Source organism: Sarcophilus harrisii, chromosome 1 (assembly GCF_902635505.1).
Source record: "Sarcophilus harrisii chromosome 1, mSarHar1.11, whole genome shotgun sequence".
Taxonomy (NCBI): Eukaryota; Metazoa; Chordata; class Mammalia; order Dasyuromorphia; family Dasyuridae; genus Sarcophilus; species Sarcophilus harrisii.
Window position 1 is genome coordinate 340,893,815 of NC_045426.1, and position 27,347 is coordinate 340,921,161.

At 33.2% G+C, this 27,347-nt stretch overlaps 1 protein-coding gene across 3 annotated transcripts in view; it reads right to left on the reverse strand.

Moving 5' to 3' along the window:
• LOC105749540 overlaps window positions 1-27,347 on the reverse strand; it is a 58,189-nt gene that overhangs the window by 14,794 nt on the left and 16,048 nt on the right. For all 3 annotated transcript variants that reach the window (XM_031945745.1, XM_031945744.1, XM_031945743.1), the window contains 12 exons: window positions 27,007-27,148; window positions 24,697-24,790; window positions 23,205-23,355; window positions 22,746-22,905; window positions 21,000-21,125; window positions 17,314-17,376; window positions 14,343-14,465; window positions 12,371-12,526; window positions 6,039-6,092; window positions 5,615-5,835; window positions 4,441-4,517; window positions 3,130-3,240 (listed from right to left, as the gene is read on the reverse strand). In XM_031945745.1, coding sequence (XP_031801605.1) covers window positions 3,130-3,240; window positions 4,441-4,517; window positions 5,615-5,835; window positions 6,039-6,092; window positions 12,371-12,526; window positions 14,343-14,465; window positions 17,314-17,376; window positions 21,000-21,125; window positions 22,746-22,905; window positions 23,205-23,355; window positions 24,697-24,790; window positions 27,007-27,148 — 1,478 coding nt within the window. The remainder of the gene's footprint in view (window positions 1-3,129; window positions 3,241-4,440; window positions 4,518-5,614; window positions 5,836-6,038; window positions 6,093-12,370; window positions 12,527-14,342; window positions 14,466-17,313; window positions 17,377-20,999; window positions 21,126-22,745; window positions 22,906-23,204; window positions 23,356-24,696; window positions 24,791-27,006; window positions 27,149-27,347) is intronic.

Below are 27,347 nucleotides of genomic sequence, written 5' to 3' on the forward strand. Positions count from 1 at the left end.
CTTGGCTTTTTTGGGATTATCACATAGTAGATTATTGTGGTCAATTAATATAAGGAAATTTGTACCTATTGTTTTGATAATTACCACTTTATAATACAGTTTGAGATCTAGTACAGTACAGTTAGACCACTTTCACGTTTTTTTTTTTTATTGATTCCCTTGATATCCTTGAGATTTTGCTCTTCCAGATGAATTGTCATTTTTTTCTGGCTCTATAATGTTTTGAAAATTTGATGGATATGGTTCTGAATAGACTAATTTGGATAGAATTGTTATTTTATTATATTGGCTTGGCTTACTCAAGCAATTTTCCAATTATTTAGATCTGTGAAAAGTGATTAATGACTATTCATATTATTCTTTGGTTTGTCTTGGTAGGTACATTCCCAGATATCTTGTACTGTTTGCAGTTATTTTTTTTAAATAGAATTTCTCTACCTCTTTCTGCTGGACTTTGTTAGTTTTGCTGATGATTTATGTTGGTTTATTTTGTACCATGCAACTTTGATAAAGCTGTTTAATTATTTCCTAGGATTTTTTAAGTATAACATCGTATCATCTACAAAGAGATAGTTTTGCTTCCTCATTATCTATTCTATTTCTTTTTTTTCTCTTTTTCCTATAGCTAACATTTCTAATACAATATTAAATAATAAAGGTAATAAAGGGTATGCTTGTTTTTCACCCCTGTTTGTTCTGGGAAGGTTTCTAGTTTATCACCATTAAGATAATACTTGCTGATGGTTTTAGATAAATATTATCATTTTAAGTTAAGCTTCATTTTATCCCAATAGTCTCTAGTTTTTTGTTTTTTTTTAAATAGGAATGGGTGCTATGATTTGGTCAAAGGCCTTTTCTGCATCTATTGAAATAAACATATGCTTTCTATTGGTTTTATTATTGATATGTTGATAGTCTTCACAGTACTGAACTAGTCCTGCATTTCTGGTATAAATCCCACATGGTCACAGTGTATGATCTTTGTGATATATTGCTGTAATCTCTATTAGTATTTTGTTAAAATTTGTGTGTCAATATTCATTACAGAAATTGGCTTACATTTTCCTTTCTGTTTTGGCTCTTCCTGGCTTAGCTATCAATCTCACATTTGGATCATAAAAGGAATAGGATTCTTTCTTTGCTTACTTTTCCAAAGAGTTCATACAATATTGGGTTTGGCTGAATTTGCTTGTGAATCCATTTAGTTTGGTACTGAAGATTTTTTGGGGGGAAATTCAGTGATGACTTGTTTAATTTCTTTTTTAAGCCTGGGTTAAATATTTTACTTTTGTTAAACTGGGTAATCTATATTTTTTAACATATTCATCCATTTCATTTAAACTATAAAATTTCATGACATTTAAGTGGACAAAATAGCTTCTAACAATTGTTTCATTTCTTCTTCAGTGATGGTGAATTCACCCTTCATTTTTGATACAAGTAATTTGGGTTTTTTCTCTTTTAAATAAAATCAAATTAACAAATGGTTTACTTATTTTCTGATTTTTTTTTTCATAAATTACAAGCTAGTTTTATTAGCTCAATGATGGTCTTACTTTCCTTTTGATTTTCAGGATTTCCAATATGGTATTTAATTAGGAAAGTTATTCTTTTTTCTAGCTTCATGTTCAATTCATTGATATGCTTTTCCTCTATTTTACTGATGTAAGCAATTAGAGATATAAACTTCCCTCTAAATACCACTTTGGTGGATGCCATATATTTTGGTATGTTGTTTCATTATTGTCATTTTCCTTAAGAACAATGATTTGTTCTTTGACTCACTTTTTAAAAAAAGGATTATTTAATTTCCAATTAATTTTTAATCTCTCCATCATCAATTACTAATGCTATTTTTATTTCTTTTTGATCTGAAAAAGACACATTTATTTCTACTTTTCTGCATTTCTATCCTAAGATGTAGCCAATTTTTGTGTAGGTGCCATATGATACTAAGAAAAAGGTATATTCCTTTCTATTCCCATTCATTTTCTCCAGAGATCTATCATATCTAATTTTTATTCACTTCCTTAACTTACTTCTTGCTTATTTTTTTGGCTAGGTTTATCTGGTTCAGAGAGGGGAAAACTGAGGGCCTCCACTAGTAGTTTTACTAGTGATTTTCTCCTATACCTCATTCAAACTTCTTCAAAAAATGTAGATGCTATATATATGTTTAGTACTGACATGACTTCATTGTCTATGGTGCTTTTCAGCAAGATATAGTTTTCTTCCTTATCTCTTTACCGATTTCTTTTTAGATTAATGTAATACTTAGATGTAATATAGATGTAATACTTAAGTAATTACATTACTAAGTAATAGTAATTACATAGATCTAATACTTAAAGGCAATAAGTATCAGGAATGTCCTTAGAACTCAGTTCCTCTGCCCCAAAGCCAATGGTCACTTATGGCCGAGTCAGATTCACTTATTTTGTTCAAATGCAAAATGTTCCAAGCTAACTAAAACTCAGAAGTCAACTACAATGGTATTTTTCTTTTGCATAGAGTTGTTGGTAGTTTGGTTGTTCATTTACAATTTCTTAAATCCCTAAAATGATATATTCATGTACTTGAGGTAAAGCAGAGTTCATATTTTTCTAATTCATTTCATAGTTTATAAAGTGCTTTTCTTAAAGCAATCCTGCATATTAATATAGGATAGGTGTTATTCTCCCCATTTAGCTCATAACGGTAAATGGCTTGCCCAAGATCACAAAATCAGTAAATATTAGAGTTGAGATTGGAATTCAAGACTTCCTTTAAAAAAAAATACATATATATCATATTTTTCTCCTAGCTTATACTATTATTTCAGAGGCTGCATGTATTAATTTCAGATTTTGACTCATAATACCCATGGTATACATTCAGGAATGCATGACAGGAAGTCTCACACAAACAGGGAGTGAGCAATGAGTATAAAATTGTAAACAAGCATTTGAATATATGACATAAACTCAAGAAATTTAAAGAAATCATCTTTCCTGAAAAGAACACTCTCCCATCTATTTTCTGCAAGTTTTCTTATAGAAACTTTAGGAATTTCTGCACTGCTTTTCATCTGAAGTATTAATGCAGGCCACCTCAGGATACTAGCTTGCTTCTTTGGAAATGACAAATTACCTGTCTGAAGGAAGATGGTGGTTCTCTCAGAGTGAGAGTAGTTAGGAGACCATTCTGCTCCAAAATAGGACTACTGCCCAAAATTGTGATGAGTGTACTCCAACATCTTGACTGGAAAAAAAGGGATTTTAATTGACATCAAACTGCAGGCTCTCAAAATCTTACAAAGGATTTTCAGAAATAAAAAGGTGGAAGAGTGGGGTTGGGGTTGCTAATCTTTACAAAATACACCAAATACAAAAATAACACTCTATTTCCCTTTTCTCTCCCCAAAGATGTCAGAATTTAGGTATTTTAGTGGGGAGAAAAACAATAGAGAAGGCTTAGCGAAGACTTTCTAAGCAGGTGTTGTAACATGCCTTTGTTTAAAGAAAGAAACTGACTTTTTTGAATAATTTGGCACATGAAAATTTTTTCAGGCGAACAGGATAAATAATTAGAGGTATGCATGAAATAGAAATCTGGTTTTGGGATCAAGTTTTGGGAATCAAATCAAGTTTTGGGAAAAAATCATTTCTATAGTGCTTTGAGAAGTTTGCAAAGTACTTTTCTTATAACACTTCTGTGTGAAGGTAGCACAGAAGTTAGTAGGTCAGCTAGGCTTAGGGACTAGCCTGTGCTTTCACTGATAATAAAGGGCACCCAAAGATGAGGAGACTTTTGCCCCCAGTGCAGATCAGTTCCTTCTTCTTTGTGATTGCTAGTGTCAGAGCTATGCAGAGCACATTGAGGCTTGCTCTGAGGCACATGTCTGGTGTGTCAGAGCCAGGACAATAAGCAGGGAAAAGTACTAAGAGTAGACATGTATAGAGCTCCCTAGGATTTACAATATACTTAATATACATTCTTTTCTTAGGGAGGAGATAGTGTTTCAAGTATCATAATTCCTATTTAAAGAAGAGGAAAAAGGCTCAGAGAGGTTCAATGACTACCTTGCCCAGTACTAAATTATCTGTGTAAGAAGGCAGGAAGAAAGAGCTAACAAACTTGATTCTTCTTTTCATTTAGGGCTTACTTTTCAGCATGGAGAAAAAAGAAAATAAAGCTGGTCAGTAGCAACTTCTGAATTATAGTAAGGAATGAGAGACTGGATTGTACACTCAAACTGCTTAAAGCCTCTTTCTGTGGCTGTGACAAATACAATTATCATAAAAACCAGTTTGGCTAACTATGAATAGAATTAAAACAAATATTAAATGTCACAGAATTAAAGGTTGAAACTAGATTTCATTTTTTAAAACAAAAATTGGCTCACAGTAAGTGTGAATATAATGTGAATGAAGAATGAATAAATATGAATGGAGTTCTTACATTTCTGTACAAGGACTGATTGTTGTAGAGTACTCGGAGGGCCTGCTTAATTAGTGTACAACACTTTACAGGAGAACCTGAAAGAAAAGAGTTGAAAAACAAAATGACAGAATTGGCCTTTAAAAAGACACTATAAGGAGCAGCTAGGTGGCACAGGGAATACCCAGCACCAGCCCTGGAATTAGGAGAACCTGCATTCAAATCTGGTTGTAGCCACTTACACTAATTGGCTGTGTGACTCTGGGCAAGTCACTTAATCCCAATAGCCTTACGGGGAGGGGGGGGGAGAGAGGGAAGACAATATATTCTCCAACCCTAAAAAAAAAGTTCACTCAAATAATCTACTTAGCAAAATGGCAAATTCCTTCACAACTTATTTAAGGAACAAATAATTATTTTAATTAAATGACCATAATTGTTTCAGCCTGTCTGTAGTAGTTTAAAGGAAATATTTCAGGTGATCAATCTCCCTATTCATGCAGGGGTCCTCAAACTACAGCCTGCAGGCCAGATGAGGCAGCTGAGGACTATTATCCCCCTCACCCAGGGCTATGAAGTTTCTTTATTTAAAGGCCCACAAAACAAAGTTTTTGCTTTTACTATAGTCTGGCTCTCCAACAGTCTGAAGGACAGTGAATTGGCCCCCTATTTAAAAAGTTTGAGGACCCCTGGTCTAAAGCATAAGGATGCAATTAAAAAAAGCATTTGTCTCTGGCTAGGGAAACTATAACCCCTTGAGAAATGGAACTTAGGACAAGGGCTTTGAGGGTAGTAGTTTGCTAAGAAGGAAAGGGGATCTAAAAAGGAAGATTTAAAGATACCACAGAAATGACTATACAGAATGTCAGAATAGAAGGAACCTTAGAAATCATTTACTGCCCTTTTATTGGAGGAAAATGAAGTCCAAAGAAAGCAATGATTTGTTTAAGGTTATGCAATTAATAAGTGGTAGAGATGGGACTCTGTGACCAACTTCACAATTTTGATGAGGGTTTGGTTCTGTCTGTTATGTCACCTTTGATATGTACACAATATACATATATATAAAGATGATGTAGATCATACATACATACACACATATATATAAGTGCATATTTGTTCAATTTAGATTGCTGACTCGCATCCCGCACAACAATATATTTCATACTTTATAATACTTTTTAATAGTGCTCACCCACGTTCAAAATCCACTCATTAGAGTCCTGGAAATCCTTCCCTGAGGGGACACTTCCTGTCCAGAACATCTTCAGGTAGCACTCAAACTCCAAGGGTGCGAGTCGACAGGCTGTGCAGCAGGCCAGGTTGTTGATGGGAAGTAGTAATGAGTACGCAGCACTGGTGAAATCACCACTTTTGCACAAGTAGAAAGGAATCTTGTCTCTAAGATCCCTTAACCTGTGTAAAAGTTGCTTCCTTTAAAATTAAACTTCTTAAAGGTATAAATGAGATAGTAAGTGAAAATCTGTTTTAAAATATGCATAGAATCTAGACCCCTTCATTTTAAAGGATTTGGGCAATTTATAATTTGACCTTGAATGTAAGTGCATTAAGAAATGGGGATCATATGTATATTTGAAGGGACACAATTTATTTCTTACCCAACGCCTTCATTACACTTTACTGCTTTCAAATAGCGAACTAGTTCTTTGTACCTGAATGGGGGGAGAGAAAAACACTTTCTTACATCCTGTTTCAGTTGTTTAAAATGGACAAAGAATTTTAATTTTGTGTCTAGTAATTTCCTGCCATAGTTTACATCTCTACAGACATTTCGACATAATATTGGAAAAAAACTCATCCAAAATAAGAATGGTGATAATGTCAATCTGACAATTTGTAAAAAGAAATTTTTAATGGTCAATGGTTAAAATTAACATTCTATCAAGAAACTTAAAAATCTAATAATATATCAGGAAATTTTAGAACTAGGAGAGGACTTTAAGATCATTTTGTCAAATTCTTTCATTTTATAGATGAATAACCTGAGGTTCAGAAGAGTACATTAAAAAATGAGCATTTTCATTTTTTTTCCTTCCTTCTTTCTTTTTTTTTTTTTTTGCTGAGATAATTGGGGTTAAATGACTTGCCCAGGGTCACATAGCCAGGAAGTGTTAAGTGTCTGAGACCAGATTTGAACTTGGATCCTCCAGACTTCAGCTCTATCCCCCCATTTTATTCTTAATTTTCTTTTTTTTATTGTGAGCATCAAAACACAAATATTCCAATATACAAAATAGAAACAAAAGGATTGCAAAAAACAAATAAATCCCAAATCCTTGAAATTGTTAGGTTTATTAAATTTAACAAAATACTAACATACTGCTGTGTTTGTATACCTAAAGGATACATTCGGATCTCCTGAATTCTAATACTCTGCCCCTTTCACTGAATCAACTTGCTTCTTTCAAGCATCTATCACTGCTTATAAAATGCAATGACATGGAAGCATGGCAAATTAGAATTTTCTTTCTTCCCCACTGTATCCCCAAAGGAAAACCTCAAGAAATTCTATGAATCCAAATGATATCATACTTAACACAAACCTAAAAATTTCTCTATTTGTTTTCAAGGACAACAGCTATACACTAACATTTAAAAGCCTTCTAATTTTACTTTTGATGAATTGTTTTGAAAAGGTCTCTTTCAGAATAGACAAGACACTTAAAATATCTGCCCACTTAAATGTTCTCTGCTTCACATGCTACCAATCCTCACCCTCCCAAATTTAATGTTCTTTCCAAAAGATAAAGAATTAATTCCTATTAATTAAGAAATAAGAGTCTCTGCCTTCAGGGATATTACAGATTTGGGATGATGGAAAGGGAAGATATAAAAATTCATTTAGGTGAAAATGAATGAAATAATAGTAAACTGGTTCTATCAAAGAAGAAATGCTGATTAGTACTGTGGCAAAAATATAACCCCCTCTCCAAAACTGTGTCAAAACATAATTTAGGATCTTTAATATTTGTAGTGAAAAAAAGTCTTATTTTTTGACTATATATTATCATCTTTGGATTGTGGGATCATATGGGGGAAGAACCTGTCATTATATCTCCATTACCATCTGAATTCTGGTTCTCGATTCTTCAGAAACCTAGATTCTTGGAGCCCAATTTTCTCTTCTCAATTTAGTCTGTATAAATTTGCCACTTTGATTTTTCCTAAATCCTGCTGTTTTCAGGTCATTCTTGAAAATCTTCACTTGGGTTTCCTATTGCTAAAAGGATCAAGTCTCAATTCTTTAGCCAGTTATCCTAACACCTCTATAGTCCATTCTTAAGCAGAATGGTACGTAGTGTGGCAAGAACATAATACCTGGAGTTACAGGGTTTTACCCTGGCTTTGCCATTTATTTATTACCTGTGTGACCATGGATAATCTGTTTTCTCTTCTGAGTCTGTATTCTTTTAAAAATGTTATTGGTTAGGTCAGATAACCTATAATTTAGGTGATACTGCCAGCACTAAATCCTAGACTGTATTACATGAACCTCTCAGCTCCAACTAGACTATCTTTTAGTGTCTCCCAAATACATCTTGAACTTATTAATGTATGCATTTCTGCCCTAAAACCTAGGCCAAAAACATTCTTTTCTTCCCTCTACATCAACTCTCAAAATCTCATACATATTCTTTGAGGCTCAGCTCATATCTTATTCTGTGTGGATGAACTTTTTAACTGCCATCACCAGTGGTGGTCTTAATTCTCTCTTTTCTTCCCTCTTCAGAACTCTTATAACATTTATTTTCTCTATCACCAATAGAATCTCATTACTGCAGAGAAGACTAAAGACCATCTAGTTCAATTCCTACCTCAAATATTAATTTCATTTAGATGACCTTTGGCAAATAGCTAACCTGTTTCTATCTGAAAATATCGATTCTCTCCCCTTAGTAGCTTGTTCCATTCTCAAGTTTATTTTCAGTGCCAGTCTAATTTTATTTAACTCATGTCTAATATGCATTATTACTCTAGTTAGACTTAATGCTCTCAAAATGCAAGAACGATACTCCTTTGTACTTCATATAGTACACCTTATATAGTTAATAGTCTTAATATTTCAAGAATATACACTTCAAAAGGATTATGCAATTATAAAGCAATGGAAGGTTCGTTTTTGATTGTTTTTAAAATGGTATCTTTATGTGACAGAAAAGAGGCCAAAAAACTGTCAGGAAGAACTATGTCTTCTTGAAGTTGGGAAAACAGAGTTTTGAGACTGAAAAAGGTTCTAATATATGGCTATATATGGTGGCATGAAAATAATTTATGGGATTTTATAGGAAGGACATAATCAGGTTTTCTATAATGGAAGCCCAGCAGATCAGGATCCAGTTATTGAGACAGATGGATTGGCCTGGGGCCCAACTTTGTTCCTCTAGAGATGGAAAAAGGTAAGCAAAGAAAATAGATATACCTTGGCCTCGGGGGTATAAAGATAAAGTGTAACATCCAAGAGTTTGTGAATAGGAGAGGATCCCTCTTTATAAGCTTAAGGGATATTAAGTAAATTCCTGGGATTGGGCCTAGTCTATTTCTTTGTTAATTACTTGCTGGACCCATTTCACAGATGGAAGATACTCCAACATATTAAATATTGAATAAAAACTGTCTGTTTACTATATAAAAGAGAAAGGATCAGTAAAATATGGCTTTGAGCCAAATTCAGCCTGCTATAGGTTTTTGTTAAAAGAGCATGAACAAACAATAGTTTTTACATGCTGTAGAATCTGAAGGATGGCATAGTTAAAAGAGTTTAAAAAATTCAAACCATAAAAGAGACTCTTGTAACTCTGTCCTCCAGTTTGCTGTGCAGCTCCTTATGACCTCATGGACACCTAGGCCTACTCTCAAGTTCTGTCAAAATTAAGAGCAAGGTCTTTTCTATGAGAATAGGCCTAAAGTCAGCCCTAAGAGTGATCCCTTTTCTCCCTCTATCACCCTCTAAATGGTTCATATTGCAGAGATTGGGGGTGGGGGTAGGGGTAGTGAGAGAAAGTAACAGATAATACTTTGTTTCCTCACCACTCTCTGCCCAAGGAATTATGGGAAATGTTCTTAACCCATTAGAGATGAAAGTTTTCCTGTGCAGAAAAAGGGGAAACCTTGGAAGCCATCTTTCTCAGACATATTTGCTGCCAAAAATAGGAATTAAAATTGGTGGGAGAGTCAGGTTAGTTTTTTTCATTAAGAACATCTCTCCCCTTAGGTAAGAAAGAAATCAAAGAAAGGAGAAAAAGTATCCTCATACGCAAAAACATTTATAACAGCTCTTTATAGTGGTGAAGTGGAAACGAAGGAGGTATTCATACAGGCAGGGCGATGGCTGAATATATAAAAGCAAAGGAATATCATTGTGCTATAAGAAGTGACAAAAGAGACTTTAAAAGGAATCTGGAACACTTGTGTCAACTGATACAGAGGGAAGAGCAAACTATAGATCAATTTATTATATGGTAACATAAAGACACTATTTTGAAAGACTTAAATTAACTCTGAATAATGCAATGACCATTCAAAATTCCACAAGACGAATGATGAAGCAAGCCGAATTACAATATTGAATTTGTTATGTACATGATGCAAAAGTTGTAGATTGTCTCTTGTACAATCCTTTTTCTTCTGTTTTAGTCTATATAATGAAATACCCATTTTATTTGGTTTTTGTTAAATTCAACATTTTTAGGTCAAAGGATATGAACAGACAATTCTCAGATGAAGAAATTGAAACTATTTCTAGTCATATGAAAAGATGCTCCAAGTCATTATTAATCAGAGAAATGCAAATTAAGACAACTCTAAGATACCACTACACACCTGTCAGATTGGCTAAGATGACAGGAAAAAATGATGATGATTGTTGGAGGGGATGTGGGAAAACTGGGACATTGATGCATTGTTGGTGGAGTTGTGAACGAATCCAACCATTCTGGAGAGTAGTTTGGAACTATGCTCAAAAAGTTATCAAACTGTGCATACCCTTTGATCCAGCAGTGTTACTACTGGGATTATATCCCAAAGAGATTATAAAGAAGGGAAAGGGACCTGTATGTGCACGAATGTTTGTGGCAGCCCTTTTTGTAGTGGCTAGAAACTGGAAACTGAATGGATGTCCATCAGTTGGAGAATGGCTGAATAAATTGTGGTATATGAAAATTATGGAATATTACTGTTCTGTAAGAAATGACCAACAGGATGATTTCAGAAAGGCCTGGAGAGACTTACACGAACTGATGCTGAGTGAAATGAGCAGGACCAGGAGATCATTATATACTTCAACAACAATACTATATGATGACCAGTTCTGATGGACCTGGCCATCCTCAGCAACGAGATCAACCAAATCATTTCTAATGGAGCAGTAATGAACTGAACTAGCTATGCCCAGAGAAAGAACTCTGGGAGATGACTAAAAACCATTACATTGAATTTCCAATCCCTATATTTATGCCCACCTGCATTTTTGATTTCCTTCACAAGCTAATTGTACAATATTTCAAGTCTGATTCTTTTTGTACAGCAAAATAACAGTTTGGTCATGTATACTTATTGTGTATTTAATTTATATTTTAATATATTTAACATCTACTGGTCATCCTGCTATCTGGGGGAGGGGGTGGGGGGTAAGAGGTGAAAAATTGGAACAAGAGGTTTGGCGATTGTTAATGCTGTAAAGTTACCCATACATATAACCTGTAAATAAAAGGCTATAAAATAAATAAATAAATAAATAAATTCAACATTTTTAAAATGTTAAAAAACTATGATGAACTGAGATAAATGAAGGCTGTTGTGGGTGGGAAGAAGCAAAAGGAAGATTTTAGGGACTCACAATGTAGAAAACAAAAAATAGGGAAAGGAAATATATTTGAAGAACTCCTTCTTGAGTGATGACAACAAAAACTAGAGATGAATGACAGAATGTAAAAACTGGCTTATTAGGTCTTTACTAACTTTAGGGGAGCTCCTTTAGGCAGACTACCTCTTATTTCAGTACAAATTCTCATTAGAACAGGGGTTCCTAACTTAGGGTCCAAAGACTGATTTCAGGGATCCATGAAATTGAATGGGAAAAGTTAATACCTTAGTTTTAATTAGCCTCCAAATGAAATTCCTTTGATTACTAAAATAATGATTTGAAAACTATAAATGGGGGTCATCCATGAGACTCCTTCCCCCAAAAGGGTCTAGCCCAGGGGTCCTCAAACTACGGTTGCGGGCCAGATGTGGCAGCTGAGGACGATTATCCTCCTCACCCAGGGCTATGAAGTTTCTTTATTTAAAGGCCCACAAAACAAAGTTTTTGTTTTTACTATGGTCCAGCCCTCCAACAGTCTGAGGGACAGTGAACTGGCCCCCTATTTAAAAAGTTTGAGGACCCCACTCTAGCCTATTGCAATCACTTCTTTCAGAATCTGAATTTCCTATGTCATATAAATGCCTATTAATTTTCTCTGAATATTGTTTTTTTCTTCCTGCAAATCCAATTAATCCTTATTTAGTTCGGCTAATCCTAAATTTAGTCGACTTTGCTATTAGCATCACTACTGTACAATTTTTATATCCCTTGACAATCTGAACACAAAGTACTATATAGTAAAGGAACATTTTAAAACAAGGCACATGATGGAATTCATACACTCTTTTACTGCTTTTAAACAATAGAAGAAAATACATCAAGAAATCAATGTCTTTCTCGGTGAGATTTTATTCTCAGCAGAACACAAATGATTTAATTCTAGAATGAGTTGGAGGCAGAAGAGAAAAGAAACAATAAAATAAGATTTCATTTGCTTAAATAGTACCTCACTTTTATTTATTTCTTAGATTTGCAATCTATCCTCTCTAAATAAAACACTGTATTTCCTAAGTGACACACAACTTAGGAGTTAATCCCCATAGATATAAAGAATGGTTAGGCACTTACCGTCCCATACTTTCCATTTTTTCAGTTCTAGCCTTTATCACATTAAGAACTTCCCAGAGGAATTCCTTCTTTCCATTCTTTTTTTGTTCACCAGTAATGTTCTGGCCTTTTAAAACCGTAGTTAGTAATCTGTGATCCCATGATGGAACATTCAGGCTGAAAATTGGTTAAAATGATACAAACTGAATGATTCTTTCCTTATTTTAGAACCTAAATATTTTCACAGAGAACCAACATGTATATAGAAAAATAGTGATATTGCTTATAGAAGCATGCTCACTTGGTAAGGATCACAAAGACTGTGATTTTTTTTCCCTTCTTTTATTTTCTTCCTCTTAAATTATGGAGCCTTGAAAAAAATCTCCAAAATAAATTTTTATTAGTTTTAGATTCCTATTTTTAGTAGAGTAATTTTCTGTACTTTCTCTTTCAACTTCACCTTTTCTGAGTTGTATATCAAAACAAAAAGCAAGAGAAATTAAACTCTTCTTCTTAAATATATACACATAACAAATAATTTTCTAGACTGCTAATCTAGAAAATATTCTGTGCAAAACAATGCCAAGGAAATAATATGCTATGGATGATTGAATATTCTAACTCTGAATAATTATTACCCCTTGATTCTTTGCAGCCTCAGCTATCCTCTCCTTACCACTTTAGTGTACATGTTCTATAAGGTTCTTTTCTTTCCCTTTTCTTTTTGGTGAGCTCAATCAATTCCACTGCTTTAATTAGGGATTCCTTGAAAATGCCCCCTAAATTTGTCTTTAGCACTCCCTCCTGTATTTATACCTGTCTAATGGAATCTATTTGGATGTCTCACTCGGATGCTTCTCAAATGCAACATGTAAAAAACTGAACTCATTACCTTAAGTCTACCCTCTCCTGTGAACTTCTCTATTTCTTCTGATGGGATCTCAGACCCATTTCTGGTTGATATAAAGAAAAAGAGTGGGGCAGCTAGGTGGTGCAGTGGGTGGACCACCAGTCCTGAAGTCAGGAGGACCAGAGTTCAAATCTGACCTCAGACACGTAACACTTCCTAGCTGTGTGACTCTGAGCAAGTCACTTAACCCTAATTGCCTCAGCAAAAAAAAAAAAAAAAAAAAAAAAAAGTCAGACCTTCCGTAGCACAATTTGCAACTCTTATTTTTCTTGTCCATCTCCTGCATCCACACATTTTCATCCACTCTAGTTCTCTAGCTAGTTAGCTCTGCTCGATTTGCAATTCACTGAATAGTAGCAGCCACTCCCTTGGCACAAGAAACCCCCAAACAAGAAGCATTTGGAAACACTAGGGGTGTTGGCAGTTATTTGTGTAAGGAATAGCAGATTCAGGGAGGGACCCGGGAGATTCCAATATTCTCCAGAGATCATAGGTTGAAGTGCATATGGAATGCCACAGAAGCATTAAGTTGGATTACCTTTGCAGAGAATATAGATTGAATGAAAGATTACTTTAGGCTGCCTAAAATATTTCATTGGTCAGATTCAGGCTGTGACAGCACTTAGAGAGGTAAAAACCACAGATGTTATTTTTAATATATACTACTTTTTTCCCCCTGAGGCAATTGGGGTTCAAGGATTTGCCCAGGGTTACATAGTTAGAAAGATATATACTATATTTTAACATCTGTGTCTTAAGTTTTATCTACTAACTTCTATTTGTTAAAGCTCCATGCTATGAAATACTAATAATCATAATTCACATGTAAATAGTGCTTTGTTATTTGTGAAACATTTTACACAATCATGAAATTTTCACAACAATCTTGTTATATAGGTGCTATTACTGTCACCATTTTACAGATGAGAAAACATTGAGAGTAGTATAGTCACTTATACAGGGTCACAAACATAGGAAGTATTCAAGGCAGGATATGAACTTTCTGGACACCAATCTGAGCCACTTTTTCAGCATTTCCAAATTATCAGATATAAAAATTTATAACTGAAATGACATACTTACCAATTTGTGAACTTAAAACAATAAGGGGGAAGAGGAATTGTCTGGAAAAAGCCAATGAATTTTTCATAAAGTTGTTTAGGAAAATCACTGAGTACAAGCATCCTTTGGAGGTTTTTGGTAATCCTAGATTTAAGAAAGAAATTATTTAATCAAACTAAGAAGCAGCAGAAAATATTACTTTTCTAAGTATATGCAAAATGTTAGTATTAGAGAATAAAAAGAAAGCTATTACAAAAGAGGAACAAGTGGAACGGGGATCTCTTTCCTTAGAGGCAATAACATGTTCTAAATAGAAATAAGTAAATCCTTCTCCCTCCATTAAGCTAGACCACAAGGTGTTAGTGAGGGAGATTATAGCCTAAGTGCTGCTTGAATTACTCAACTGTATTAGTTAAGGATCAAAGTACAAAGCAGTAAGGAGAGATGGCTTTGGGTCTATAATATGATTACATGAGTTTGTAAGCAGTTCACTTAATAAACCTTGAATTGTTCACAAAACCACAAGTTAAAGAGGGTTTCCTATAGCTATCCTCTACATAATGATCTCTAGCTAGAAGTGAAAAAGAGCTAAGGAAAATGAGATATTCATTCACATGAACATGTCATTTAATATTCATAGATAATACACACATATTGTAAAGAATAGAGCTATCAGTTACTGCTATTGATTACCAAAGATTTTAAAAGAATTTTTAGTTATAAATACAGAGAAGCATGGAAAGACTTCTATGAACTAATGCTAAATGTATCTTGTTTCTTTGCAGAGGTGGGAGGGGACAGATGTGAAACATTGCAAAAATGGTTAGCCTTAGTTGGTAAGTTGTTTTGTCTTGAACTGCCTCCTTCTCTCTCATCCTATAACAGTTGCCTTCTGACAAGGGGAAGGATGGATATATCTGAAAATGAACTGAATTAAACACAAAAGATAGCAAATTTAAAAAATTCATAATTCTAAGTTTTCACATGGGAAGGCAAATGGACAAATTTGAGACTTTAATTTTATTTGACATGAATGGTTCTGAAAATGAACCGCTTCTATTAAACTCCTAATTCTATTGGAAAGGAAGCATATTAGAGAAAAGGAAATGGAAAGCTATTTGGTAAAATAAAATTAGGAAGAATTGCTTAATCCAAGAGAATAAGTGATTCAAATGAAGAAATAAAGCTAAAGGCTGGGGTAAGCTGGATATGAAAAATATATGCACATATGAGACATGGGGAAGCAGTTAGCTATAAGCAGAAATTAAGGGAAAAACTGACCAGTGCCAAAACTTTGCCTCATTTAAATTCATTCAAATTTGTTAATTTTAACAAATGGTTCTTATAATTGGAAAATGTTACTATAATTTTACTTTTAGAATGGAATTATCAAGAATAAGCTTATATGAGGTAAATGGGTAATGATGTATTTTGTTTCTTATTTGGTCATAAATTCCTTTCTTCTTCAGGGATCTGATAAGTAAACTATCGTTTGCTCTCCTAATTTGCTTATAGTATACCCTTTATGTCTAAATCATGAATTTATTTTGACCTTATCTTGGGGGTGAGATGTTGGTTGGTGCTTAGTTTCTGCCATAATATTTTTCAGTTTTCCCAGAAATTTTTGTTAAATAGTGAGTTCTTATCCCAGAAATGCCTTTGAGTTTAAGCAAACAATAGATTAACATAGTCATTGATTATTGTATCTTATGTACGCAACTTACTTCACTTATCCACTTTTTTATTTCTTAACCAGAACCAAATGATTTTGATGATTGTTGCAGTTTTAGGTCTGGTATGGCTAGGTCATTGTTCTTTGCATCTCTTCATACTCCCCCACTGCCCAATTAATTCTCTTGATATTCTTGACTTTCATCTTCCAGATTAATTTTTAAATTATTTTTTCTAGCTCTAAAAATAATTTTTTGGCAGTTTGATTGGTATATTTGTCATTTTTATTACATTAGCTCAGTCTACCTATGAGCAATTAATATTTTCCCAATTGTTTAGATCTGATTTAATATCTGTGAAAAGCAATTTTGTAATAGTGTTCATATAGTAAAAATAACATAATTATTTTAAATGGAATTTCTCTTTCTGTCTCTTGCTGCTGGGTAACATAGAAATATCAATGATTTATTTTATATCCTGCAACAGCACTGTAGTTGTTACTTCAAGTAGTTTTTAGGTGATTCTCTACCTATATCACCTGCAAAGAATGAGTTTTGCTTTCTCATTGCCCACTCTTAATTTCTTTTTCTTCTCTTATTGCTAAAGCTAATATTTCTAGTACAATATTAAATAACAGTAGTGATAAAGGATATCCTTGTTTCACCCCTTATTATGAATGCTTCTAATATATCCCCATTACATAATCCTTGCTGATGCCTTTAGATAGATGCTATTTATCATTTTAAGGAAAATTCTCCATTTATTCCTATGGTGTCTAGTGTTTTTAATAGAAATGGATGCTATATTTTGTAAAAAGCTTTTTCTGCATGTATTGATAATTTCATTTCTATTAGCTTTGTTATTGATATGGTCAATTATGCCAATAGTTTTCCTGATACTGAACCAGCTCTGCATTCTTAGTATAAATCCTACTTGGTCACAGCATATTACTGTAATATTACATTACTATAATCTCTCTGCTAGTATTTTATTAAAATTTTCCATCAATATTCATTAAGGTAATAATGTATTTTATATTTTATCACTTATTAGGATAAATGTCCATTTGAAATTTTGAAATAAAATAAAATTTTAATTTAATCATTGAAATGAAAATTTTAGTCACAGCAAATCTAAATAGATTTATTTTTAAGTAATCATTTATAATCGGGAACACTATCTTCAAACCAAGCCAAAAGCTAAATGTTTCTGTAGTATTAACATTAATTCAAGCATCAGAAAAAATGCTGGGAAACTAAATAAGGAACTAGAAGGTACAGAATGTATGTTTTTTATTCCTACATCAGAATAACTAACTTACCTTGACATGAGAAAAGGTACAGCCAATTTCAAAGACTCAGATGGTCCAAGATTTTGCCAGGGCCTAAAACAAACGTTAAAAATCACGCTGTTAATCATACTGACTGTTAACTGTTAATCATGTTAATCATACTGACTTAAAAGCAGTATCTACAGATTACTGATATCTCAATCAAGAAATTCTGCTGAATATCGGAAACTTGAAAAGCCCAGCACAAGACTGAGTTTTCTCATGTTTACCAGAAACCCCTTTTCATTCAATACCTCCAGGCACTTCACTTATTTACATCATAACTATTACTTGTCTTAATTGTTCATAATCATGATTGAAGGATGGACCCTATACAATCTATGTTAAACACTAACCAAAAGCACATAGATCAACTTTCATTTCTTTTAAACAATGCTCAATAATGTCATGCCAAATCTTACTGTTTGATGACAAGAATGAATTCACTAGCAACTCATATTGATACAAAACTTTTCAATGTATTTTCGCAAAAACCTGTGAAGTGGGTCAATTATTTGTCCTCGTTTTACAACTGAGGTTTATAGAGGTGAGATGATTTGTCTGGGGTTAGTACAGTGGTTCAGTGTGTTGTCTTTGACAAAGCTGATGCTCTTTTCCTCCACATCCCAATAAAATCATGTGATGTGTATGAATTCTCAATGGAAAGAAGCTACTTTCTAGAAGCTACTAATCTTAGAACTCTTACAGCTCTGTACCTGGACCACAGGTTCTGTCATCTGGCCAGTTCAGAGAGCCAAACCAGATTCAGAGTTGCCCCAATTAAACCTCACTCTGACACGCAAATGTTTACAATAAATACTATAAAGGAAGCAGTTTTGTGAGAAGGACATCCAATGATTCTCTATCTATTTTGGAATACAATTTTCGATTTTTAATTTCCTAGGTCTTCAAATTCAATTCAACAAACATTAATAATAGATTCTATTGTAGACATGATGAGTTTGAGATGCTCATAGGACATGTAGTTTGAGCAGTCCAAGAGGCAGTTGGACATTCGTGATCTAACTTGGGAGAGAAGGAATGGATTTTTGGGAAATATTGAGCTGATGAGGTCAACAAGTGAAACAATATAGTGAAATGAAAGTTCAAGAGAGACCTTTGGGAGATAAATGTAGTTAGCAGGTATGACAAAATCCACAAAAATGACAAAATGATAAAAATTCATCAAAGGACACAAAGAGAAGTGTTACAGAAACCTAGAGAGAGAAGCTACAAAGCATGACAAAGAAAAGGTCCTTTGTTGCTGAAGAAATCATTAATATTACTAATAATTTTGGAGTGAGGAATTTTAATTGAATGATGAAGCTGAAAGCCAGAAAGCAGAAGGCATAAAAGCTGGAAAGAGGGGTAGAAAAAACAAAGGGAAAAAAATGTATCCTAAGAATATACATTATCAAAACAGAACAAGAAACTTAATGAACCAACTATGCAATTTAAATAATGTCTGCCACTTTCTGCATGGGGTCTTTCTCGCTACTAGTGTCTATCCTGAAAAGGTTACAATATATCTGCTTTGTACATTGATATCTGTGTATGAATTACTTGGAACAAAGAAAAAATTTGATATGGCTTATTTTTAAAAAATTGAACTTATTACAATAAAACTAACACTTCCATATACAAAATAAAACAATTAAAGAGGACTGCGTGTAAAACTGCAAACATTTATTATGTACCCTATTTTTCCTTTTAAGATTAGAAATAGTAACAGTTATTCACAAATTTAAAAACAAGAAAATATTGCTTTATTGTTTTAAATCAATGTTTATTATCATGTGCTTTTACTGACTTTAAGCTAAGAATATCTTGCCTTGACCAGATGAAACTTAATTTAATTGGTTTCCCTACTTTTATTACTACTGTCAATGGAGTGCTAACAAATTTAGTGTTGCACACATTTCCTTGCTCTTTTGTTGCATTTTTTTTATTCTGTAGCCTTTAAGAACGGATATTATTCTAAGGAAATATATAAAAACTGTAGTTCTTAAAGAATACTTTAGGTATATAGAAGTCAAGTATTTTTCTTTTCTTTCTTTCTTTTTCTTTTTTTTTTTTTAAAGAAGGCAATCGGGATTAAGTAACTTGCTCAAGGTCAAACAGTAAGTATTAAGCGTCTGAGGACACATTTGAACTTGGGTCCTCCTGATTCTAGTGCTGGTGCTCTATTTATGCTATCTAGCTGCCCCTGATGTCAAGTACAGTAAAGATCATTCAGACTCGCAATGAAAAACAGATTCAGTTGTACTACATGTGTGAAGTGTAGTTGAAAATGAGTAGTGTTGAACTACTGTAGAAAACAGTAATTAGTTCTTGGAAAATAAGCAATGACCTTATTGATTCCTCTACAGTGCAGTGGAGACTTCTTGAGAGTTCAAAGTGAGAAGATAATTTAAAAATACCCATTAACCATTGCTAAAAAGAAAAAAAAAAATACTCGTCATAGGTGAGACAATACAAAGACTGAAATACTGAAGACTGGAAAAATTATCCAAGAAATGGTGATAAACATGCTCCACTGTTCTGGGACCTCACCTGATGTAAATCCAACTGAAAATGTATGGGCTGAAATTCAGGTTAGCTCTAGAAAAAAGTACTCTTTGTCAAGGGTAAGCTTTATATGATCTGAGTTTAGTTTGATGAAGAATTATGGAATATGTCAAAATCTTAAGAATTCAGTGACAAATCTTGTACAAGTGACTGCTGCAAAAGGACACGGGAAATTTTTATTAAAGATGTAAACATCTGGAGCAACTAGGTGGCACAGTGGATAGAGCACCAGCCCTGAAGTTAGGAGGACCTGAGTTCAAATCTGGTCTCGGACACACTTCCTAACTGTGTGACCCTGGGCAAGTCACTTGACCCCAATTGCCTCAGCCAAAAAAAAAAAAAAGTAAATATTTGTACAGCTATGATTACTTTGTCCTAGTTAATTTTCATTCCATAGTACCTATTTACATGTTGTCTTCCCCACTGTAATGTAAATTCCTTGAGAGAAGAATTATTTCACTTTTGCTTTTTATCTTACAGTGGTAAGCACATAGTAGGCACTTTATAAATTCTTAATAATTGAAATAAATTCAAAATAAACACAAAAGAGGAAATCTTGATAATTAGAGTAGAAAGATAAATATAAAATAAAACACCTATAGAAATAATATTGCTAAAAGCTAGTTCTTTGAAAGTTCTTAGTCACAGTAAAAAAAAAAAAAAATCCTTATGCAACTCATTTATGCTTAAAATAAAAAAATAAAATGGATGAAGGTCCTGGAAAGAACCAATACGACCAAGGGCACAGGAACAAAGATTAACAACCACAATCAAGAATAGATGTATTGCTTCTTTTGTGACTGGGATAAGCAAAAAAGAATGGATTATGCTGAAAAATTCTAAGAAACTAAGTAGAGATTTTAATTGCCTTCAGTTCTTAATATGTTTAAGTGAGAGGGAGAGAAAGCTGTAGTGCAGAGGAAGGAAAGAAGAAAAGATTTGAAATAGCATGGGAAATAAGATAAGAGTCAAAAATGGTAGAATAAAAAAAGTTGTCAGTAGCACTTGAGGTCCAGCATGAAATCAGGCAGCATACATTTGTAGCAGTGACAGTTATTCGTCCTCTATTTCCAGGGAAGGGATCCCAACATGCAAAAATCAATACATACTGAGCAGGATCCTTGTGAAGTGCTATTTCCCTGGCTGCTCCCAACAACATAATAGCAGCAGTTTTAGGCTTCTCTTTTTCTGCTTTATTTATAAATGAAGACACCAAATTGAAAACATCTGAATACCTAAGGAAAATAAGAATATGCTTAATTGATTGCATTTTTATATTTATATTATGCACTTTATAAAATGATATGAGGACAACAGAATCTATCTATATTCCTTAGCAATAGCCATTAAAATAAGTCAAATTAAACCTAAAGGTCAAGAAGCGACAAAGATGCTGGGTCAGTTGGTTCACTTATGTGTAAATCTATAATCCACATGAACAGATATATAAACTTAAGTCAACTGTCAAGGAGGAAACATTTCATGCCACATTAGGCTTTAAAGTCAATCATTTCTACTCCCCTCCTGGAAACTAGTTGGTAGGCAATACAGAAGACAGAGAATTGGTGTATTTTTCAAAAATTTACTGGAATAAATACTTAAGTGTTTGTCCTTTCTATTATCTCATGTTTTAGGAGATATCCTAAATTAAAACTGTATTTCAATCCGGAGTTTATAAAGGCAAAATTGGTGAAAATGTTGGGTGGACTATCAAAACAAAAGTTTAATTTTCAGTACTTTTACTCATTATTTATATAATCTTAAATCAATCTCTTAGCTTCTGAGGATCAATAGTCTCATCTAGAATGGGATTAATACCAGCCTGACTTAATTTGTAATGTTTTGAGGATTAAAGATACAATGCTTCTAAAAAAAAAAAAAAAAAAAAAAAAAAAAAAAAAGATTTATTGCTAATAAAATCTGAACAATAAAGTTAGAAGTTCTTCTCTCAATTTTTGCTACTTAAGGAAGGAGACGATACAGTAAATCAACAGAGATCAAAACAGGAAAGAGACCTTTACTAAAATCATCTTACATTGAGAGCCAATTTCCAATTTTCCTCAAAGAGACATTGCTTATTTTTTCTTAACTGGTTAAAAACTACAATGCTTTTTCTGTCATCAACCATGAAAATAGGATTGGATTCTTAATGTCTATGTACCAAATCAGCTCTAGAACCTCTCCTGAGTCTCCTTTTCAGTCAACTGCTGAAAAAAAAAAAAAAAAAAGTCTACATATCCTTCGCTAGACTTTTACTATAAAAGTAGCTAATTAGCTCTAATTTTAAACAACTCTGAAAAGCTGACAGTAGAAATTTTCAGAGAAAGCAGTTCAATTAGGCATTAACAGGTTGTACTTACAGTCCTGTTAATAAAGGGCTTTGTGGGATTGTGAACAAAATTAGCAAGAAAGCTCTTTTGACTTTTCATTATATAAATATGTAATCTAAAAAAATTTATATTCTCAACACAGTAAATGCAATTGACATTCTTTTCTTATTTATCTTTTGGGCATTAAAATACCTTAGCCAGTTGTGAAAATGTCACAAAGAGACTGTTAGAAAGCCATTATATAACTAGTAATATGGTAGTACTAATATTTATTCTATTTTCTTAAAAGTTTGTAGAAATTCTACAAAATACTGTAAAGAAAAACTTTGAAAGGAATACATAATATACTTAGAATATAAAGTATCATTCAAGATCTTAAGAGAAAAGAAAAAACATTTTTCATAGCATGACACATTCTCTACTTTGGATACCAGTGAGTCACTAAAAGACAAGTAAAAATTGCTTATAAGAGACATATCTGGTTCTCAAAGTTTACTACTGTGCTATCACTAACATTTTACCCACCTATATATAACCTCATTTTGAAGTCGGCTGCAGACACTACATTGGCCAGGTGTCTGTTTTGAGGGACACACACAGTCCTGAAGACTCAAAACAATTTCTCCAGAAAGATAGTTGTTATACTGTATAGAAAGCTCTCGAAGAAATTTAAACAGAAGCTCTCCTAAAATAAAATAAGGGAGGAAGGGGAGAGAATGGCAGAAGGGGAAAAAAGTTTTAATCAGAAGAAAAGAAAAAGCCATATAAAATTATTTTAAGGCCATTGGACCCAGATGGCTCAGGAAGTAAAAGTGGGGTGGGTGACCTTGCACAGTCCTCCCTCACTTCAATGCAACTTAATTGTATGTCATGGCATCATCTCCCTGATGATCTTCTTTGAGAATTAAGGACAAATAACAAGTAAGATAAAAGAAGAACAAATTGTAATGACTTTAAAGCAACGTAGAAATATCAACTGCTTACCCCCATGACGGAGATCTGTGTCTATCTCAGCAGGTTCCAAGTTAAAAATTACAAGAACACCAGTCAAAGTAAAATTTCGCTGATCCTTCCAAAATTTACTTTTGTTATGGGCATTGCAATGGCAAGAAGAAGAAGTCGTCCAATACTGACACTTTAGAAAAACAAAACAAAACCCTTCAACTTTCAAAAACAAGGAATTTCATACATATTACACAGCATCTTGACAGATTGACCATTATTTCTTATAAGATATTATAGACAAGGGATACCTTAGTTCCAAAAGACATAATGTACTTTTTTTATGTGTATAAAAATGACTCAATCGATCTATCATTAATAGGGTAAGTGTGCTGAACAGTGTTCCAAGTATAATAATGAAAGCATACTGATCCATTTATATTCTCTTGCCAAAAATAGATAAGTGCCCTACAACTACTAGCACTTTGGGGGTGGTATGAATCCTGACACAGCTTCCAGGCAAGTGTCCTCACTTGTCAGCCAGTCATTTCCAGTGATACTAACTGACAGAAAAAGGTTTCAGATGAAGAACATTTCTCAAGTGTGCTGAAGCATTATACAGTTTGGAAAGCTTAGCTTTTCAAGAAAGCAACAACCAAAAAACCCCAGCCAAAACTAAAAACCAAAAAACAACCAAAAAAACCACTTCACAACCGACAGCCTTTTCTTATATAGCTGGGATAACTTTCTTACAAGTTATATTAATTGAGCATATATGCAAATATTTCATAATTTCTTTTAATGTTGCTATTTTAAGGTAAAAGTTGACAGATTCTGTCTTTACCTTCATTACATAAGCCATAAGCTGAATCTCAATATAAGGTTTATCACGTTCCAGATTCCATGTTATTTTGGCCTGAGGAATTTTTAAAAAGATCACTGGAAAAGTACCTCCATATTCTTTCATTATGTTGCACTTTTTTTTTTAAATTACTGTTTTAAAGGCTATCCCTGAAATCAAATTCAATTCATCAAATTGAATGACTAAATCAAGAGAGCAGGGGGAAAGACAGGTACTTATGAAAGATAGATCTTAAGGGTTATGGATCTTTTTGGCTATGAAAAAGAGAGGCTTTAATTGACCTAGAGAAGATTCTAACTTATAATCTTGACCTCATCAAGCAGAATGATTAATTTAAACAGTTAAGATGTACTTAAAGAGAAGAGATATTAGTTATCCCTTCATTCTGGGGATTAGGGGTACAGTGCCTTTGTAATCTAGAAAATCTTTGTAAATTTTTTTGGCCCTCTCTTCATACCAGAGAAGTTTGATATTTTTCTTTTATGGATTATTTGTATGTATATATTATTTGTCTTGTATTAGTCTTAAAAATTTTTATGAAATATATCAGCAAGTTTTCCAATACAACTAAAGGTCTAATCAAATAAAATACTCTATGTGTACAACTGTCCTAAAATCCACAAAATTATTTTTTCATCACCTCAATCTTGATTTGATTTAATCTCACCTTACCTTTGATGCTAGTTTATCACAAACATAGCAGTAGCACTGACCACACATATCTGAATTTTGCTTAACAGGAATACACGTCTCATTCTCTGTTCGTCTGAAATCAACACAAAATCAAAATTAATGATAAAAGTTATATAAGAAATACACTACACTGATTTGAATATGTTATAATCTCCTACTTAACCCAAATTTGGCATCTATAAAACCTAACAATGGTCTATAATTATGCTTAATAGGTAAATGATAGTGGGGAAAAAAAGAGAATAATAAAAATAACAAAATTTTCACCTTAACTGAAATATAAGTGTTCTTTTCATGATAATTATATTTTTTTCCTTTCAAAAGAAATCATAAAATAGTAATGGAACACTTATTTGCCCTTGATAAATTCAGATCACTTAGGCCAGGGTCAACTGCAATCCCAGGTCTTGAAAGAATTGGTAGATATAAATGTTAAATAATCATCAGTGATTTATTCAAGTAAGAATAGGTCATATAGATTAATCTTGTTTTTACTTTTTTTCTGAGAGGGTTACTGAGATGGAAGAAGTCACTGGGTTGTTGTAATAAGTTTACCTAAATTTCTGATAAAATATCTCATGTTTTGTGTGGTGAGATTAATTAGGTGGATATAGAAGTAGCTGGAAGGCAGGACACTCAAAGAGCAGGCATTAACATGGAGCACTTGGGGGAGGGTTTGTGTGTGACAGTGTTTAATATTTTCACCAATGACTGGGATCAAGAAATAGACAATTTTCTTTTTCACATTTATGAGGACCCATGTCTGGGGGGGAGAGGGAGAGGAAGAATGATGCACAAAAGATCTCAACACGCTGAGATATTACGTTGAAATTAATAAGATAAAATTGAAGAGGAATAAACACCACTGGTTTTTGTTTGTTTTTGTGTGTGAAGCAATTGAGATTAAGTGACTTGTCCAGGGTCATTCAGCTAATAAGTGTTAAGTGTTCAAGGCCAAATTTGAACTCCTAAGGGTTAGTGCTGTTTCCACTGAGCTACCTAGCTGCCCCCCATACCTAGGTTTAAAAAAAAAATAAACTTAAGTACATGACAAGGGATTTTAGAGAGAAAGCAATTTTTCTGAAAAAGAGTTAGGCGTTTTCATAGACTATAAACTCAAAATGACCCAACAGTATTATATGAAAGAAACAAATGACATGATCTTTCACTTCATTGAGAGGTAGAACTTCCAAGAGTAAGGAGGCATATTCTCAGAGCTTAATATAGTATTTAGAACAGAGCACACATGTTATATGCTTTTTTATAGTGAGATCTCCTGTGGTATATTGTATCAATTCTATAACACACAGCTTATAAAAGACACCACCAGGTTGGAGAATGATCAGGGACAGTCAATCAGAATGGTGATGGTCCTTGAATCTATTTCATTTGACAGCTGTTTGAAATCTACAGAGAAGACTGGGAGGGAAGAAAAAAGGGGATTATATGGTAGTCATCTTTAAGCACTTTAAAGGCTGTCATGTGACAGAGGGATTAGATTTTTTTTTTTTTTTACACTCAATTCCAGTAGGTAGAACAAGAAACAATGGACAGATGTTGCAGAGAGACAAATTTAGACAATGTCAGAAAAAACATCCTAGTAATTAGGGGAGATTTCATTTTAGCGATATGCTTGAAGATGCAAACAAATTTCATCATGACAATTTCTACAAAACAAAAAGATTCCTAGGACAAAGTTTATTTATTTCAAGCTATATTTGATTTAACAACTGAATTTGGATAGATCCTTGAAGCTAAATGTAAATAGGACAAATTCAATGAGTAGAAGTTTTGCTTCTTTCACTTAGAAAGATAGCTAACACAATAGTAAAAAAAAAAAGAAAATTAGACACGAAAAGATCATAAGAGAAATATGTAGCTTCAAGTTAAACATACTTCAATTATAATTTTCCATAAGTTAAATTGTTTTGATCTATATCCCAAAAGTAAAGTTTACCCAGAAAGGAAGGCAAAGAAGGTCAATTGGATTTTACTCTGTCTGCCAATATCTTGAATGGTTCATTTGAGAATTCTAATTGAAATAAATAAACTCCAAAATATGTTTTGGTCAGTTAGGTGGGACATTTCATATTGAAATGGTCCCCTAACATGTATACAAGCAAATGAAGGTAGACTTTATGATACTTCATAAGCTGCCTCAGTTAACTTAAGGGTAAGGTTTTCATAAAGTTAGTCAGAATAAAAATATCTTCCCTTAAGTAAACATTACTCTATTATGGCTACAGTAAAAAAAACAAAACAAAAAACCCTAAAAAAACCAAAACATACTCAAAAGGGTGAGTCATACAGTCATATCTTGCATGTGGCATCACCATCCCTTTTTTACAGAAAGTAACCACTAGTCCAGATTCCTCATCCACGATTTCTTCAGATTTCTTCTCTTCTAGATCAGATTTATCATCTTGCATATCTGAAAAAGGTAGGGGAGTGAGATAAAAAAGTTAAGTATAACTTGATTTTTTAAAAAAAACCAATAAGGACAAAATCCTATTTTTTCCTTCATATTGATAAAATTAAAAAGTCCACTAATCTGGGTTTACCTGGAGAATTATTCCAAATATGGGTAAGAAAAATATCCCAAATACCTAAAATTAAATAAACAATAGAGA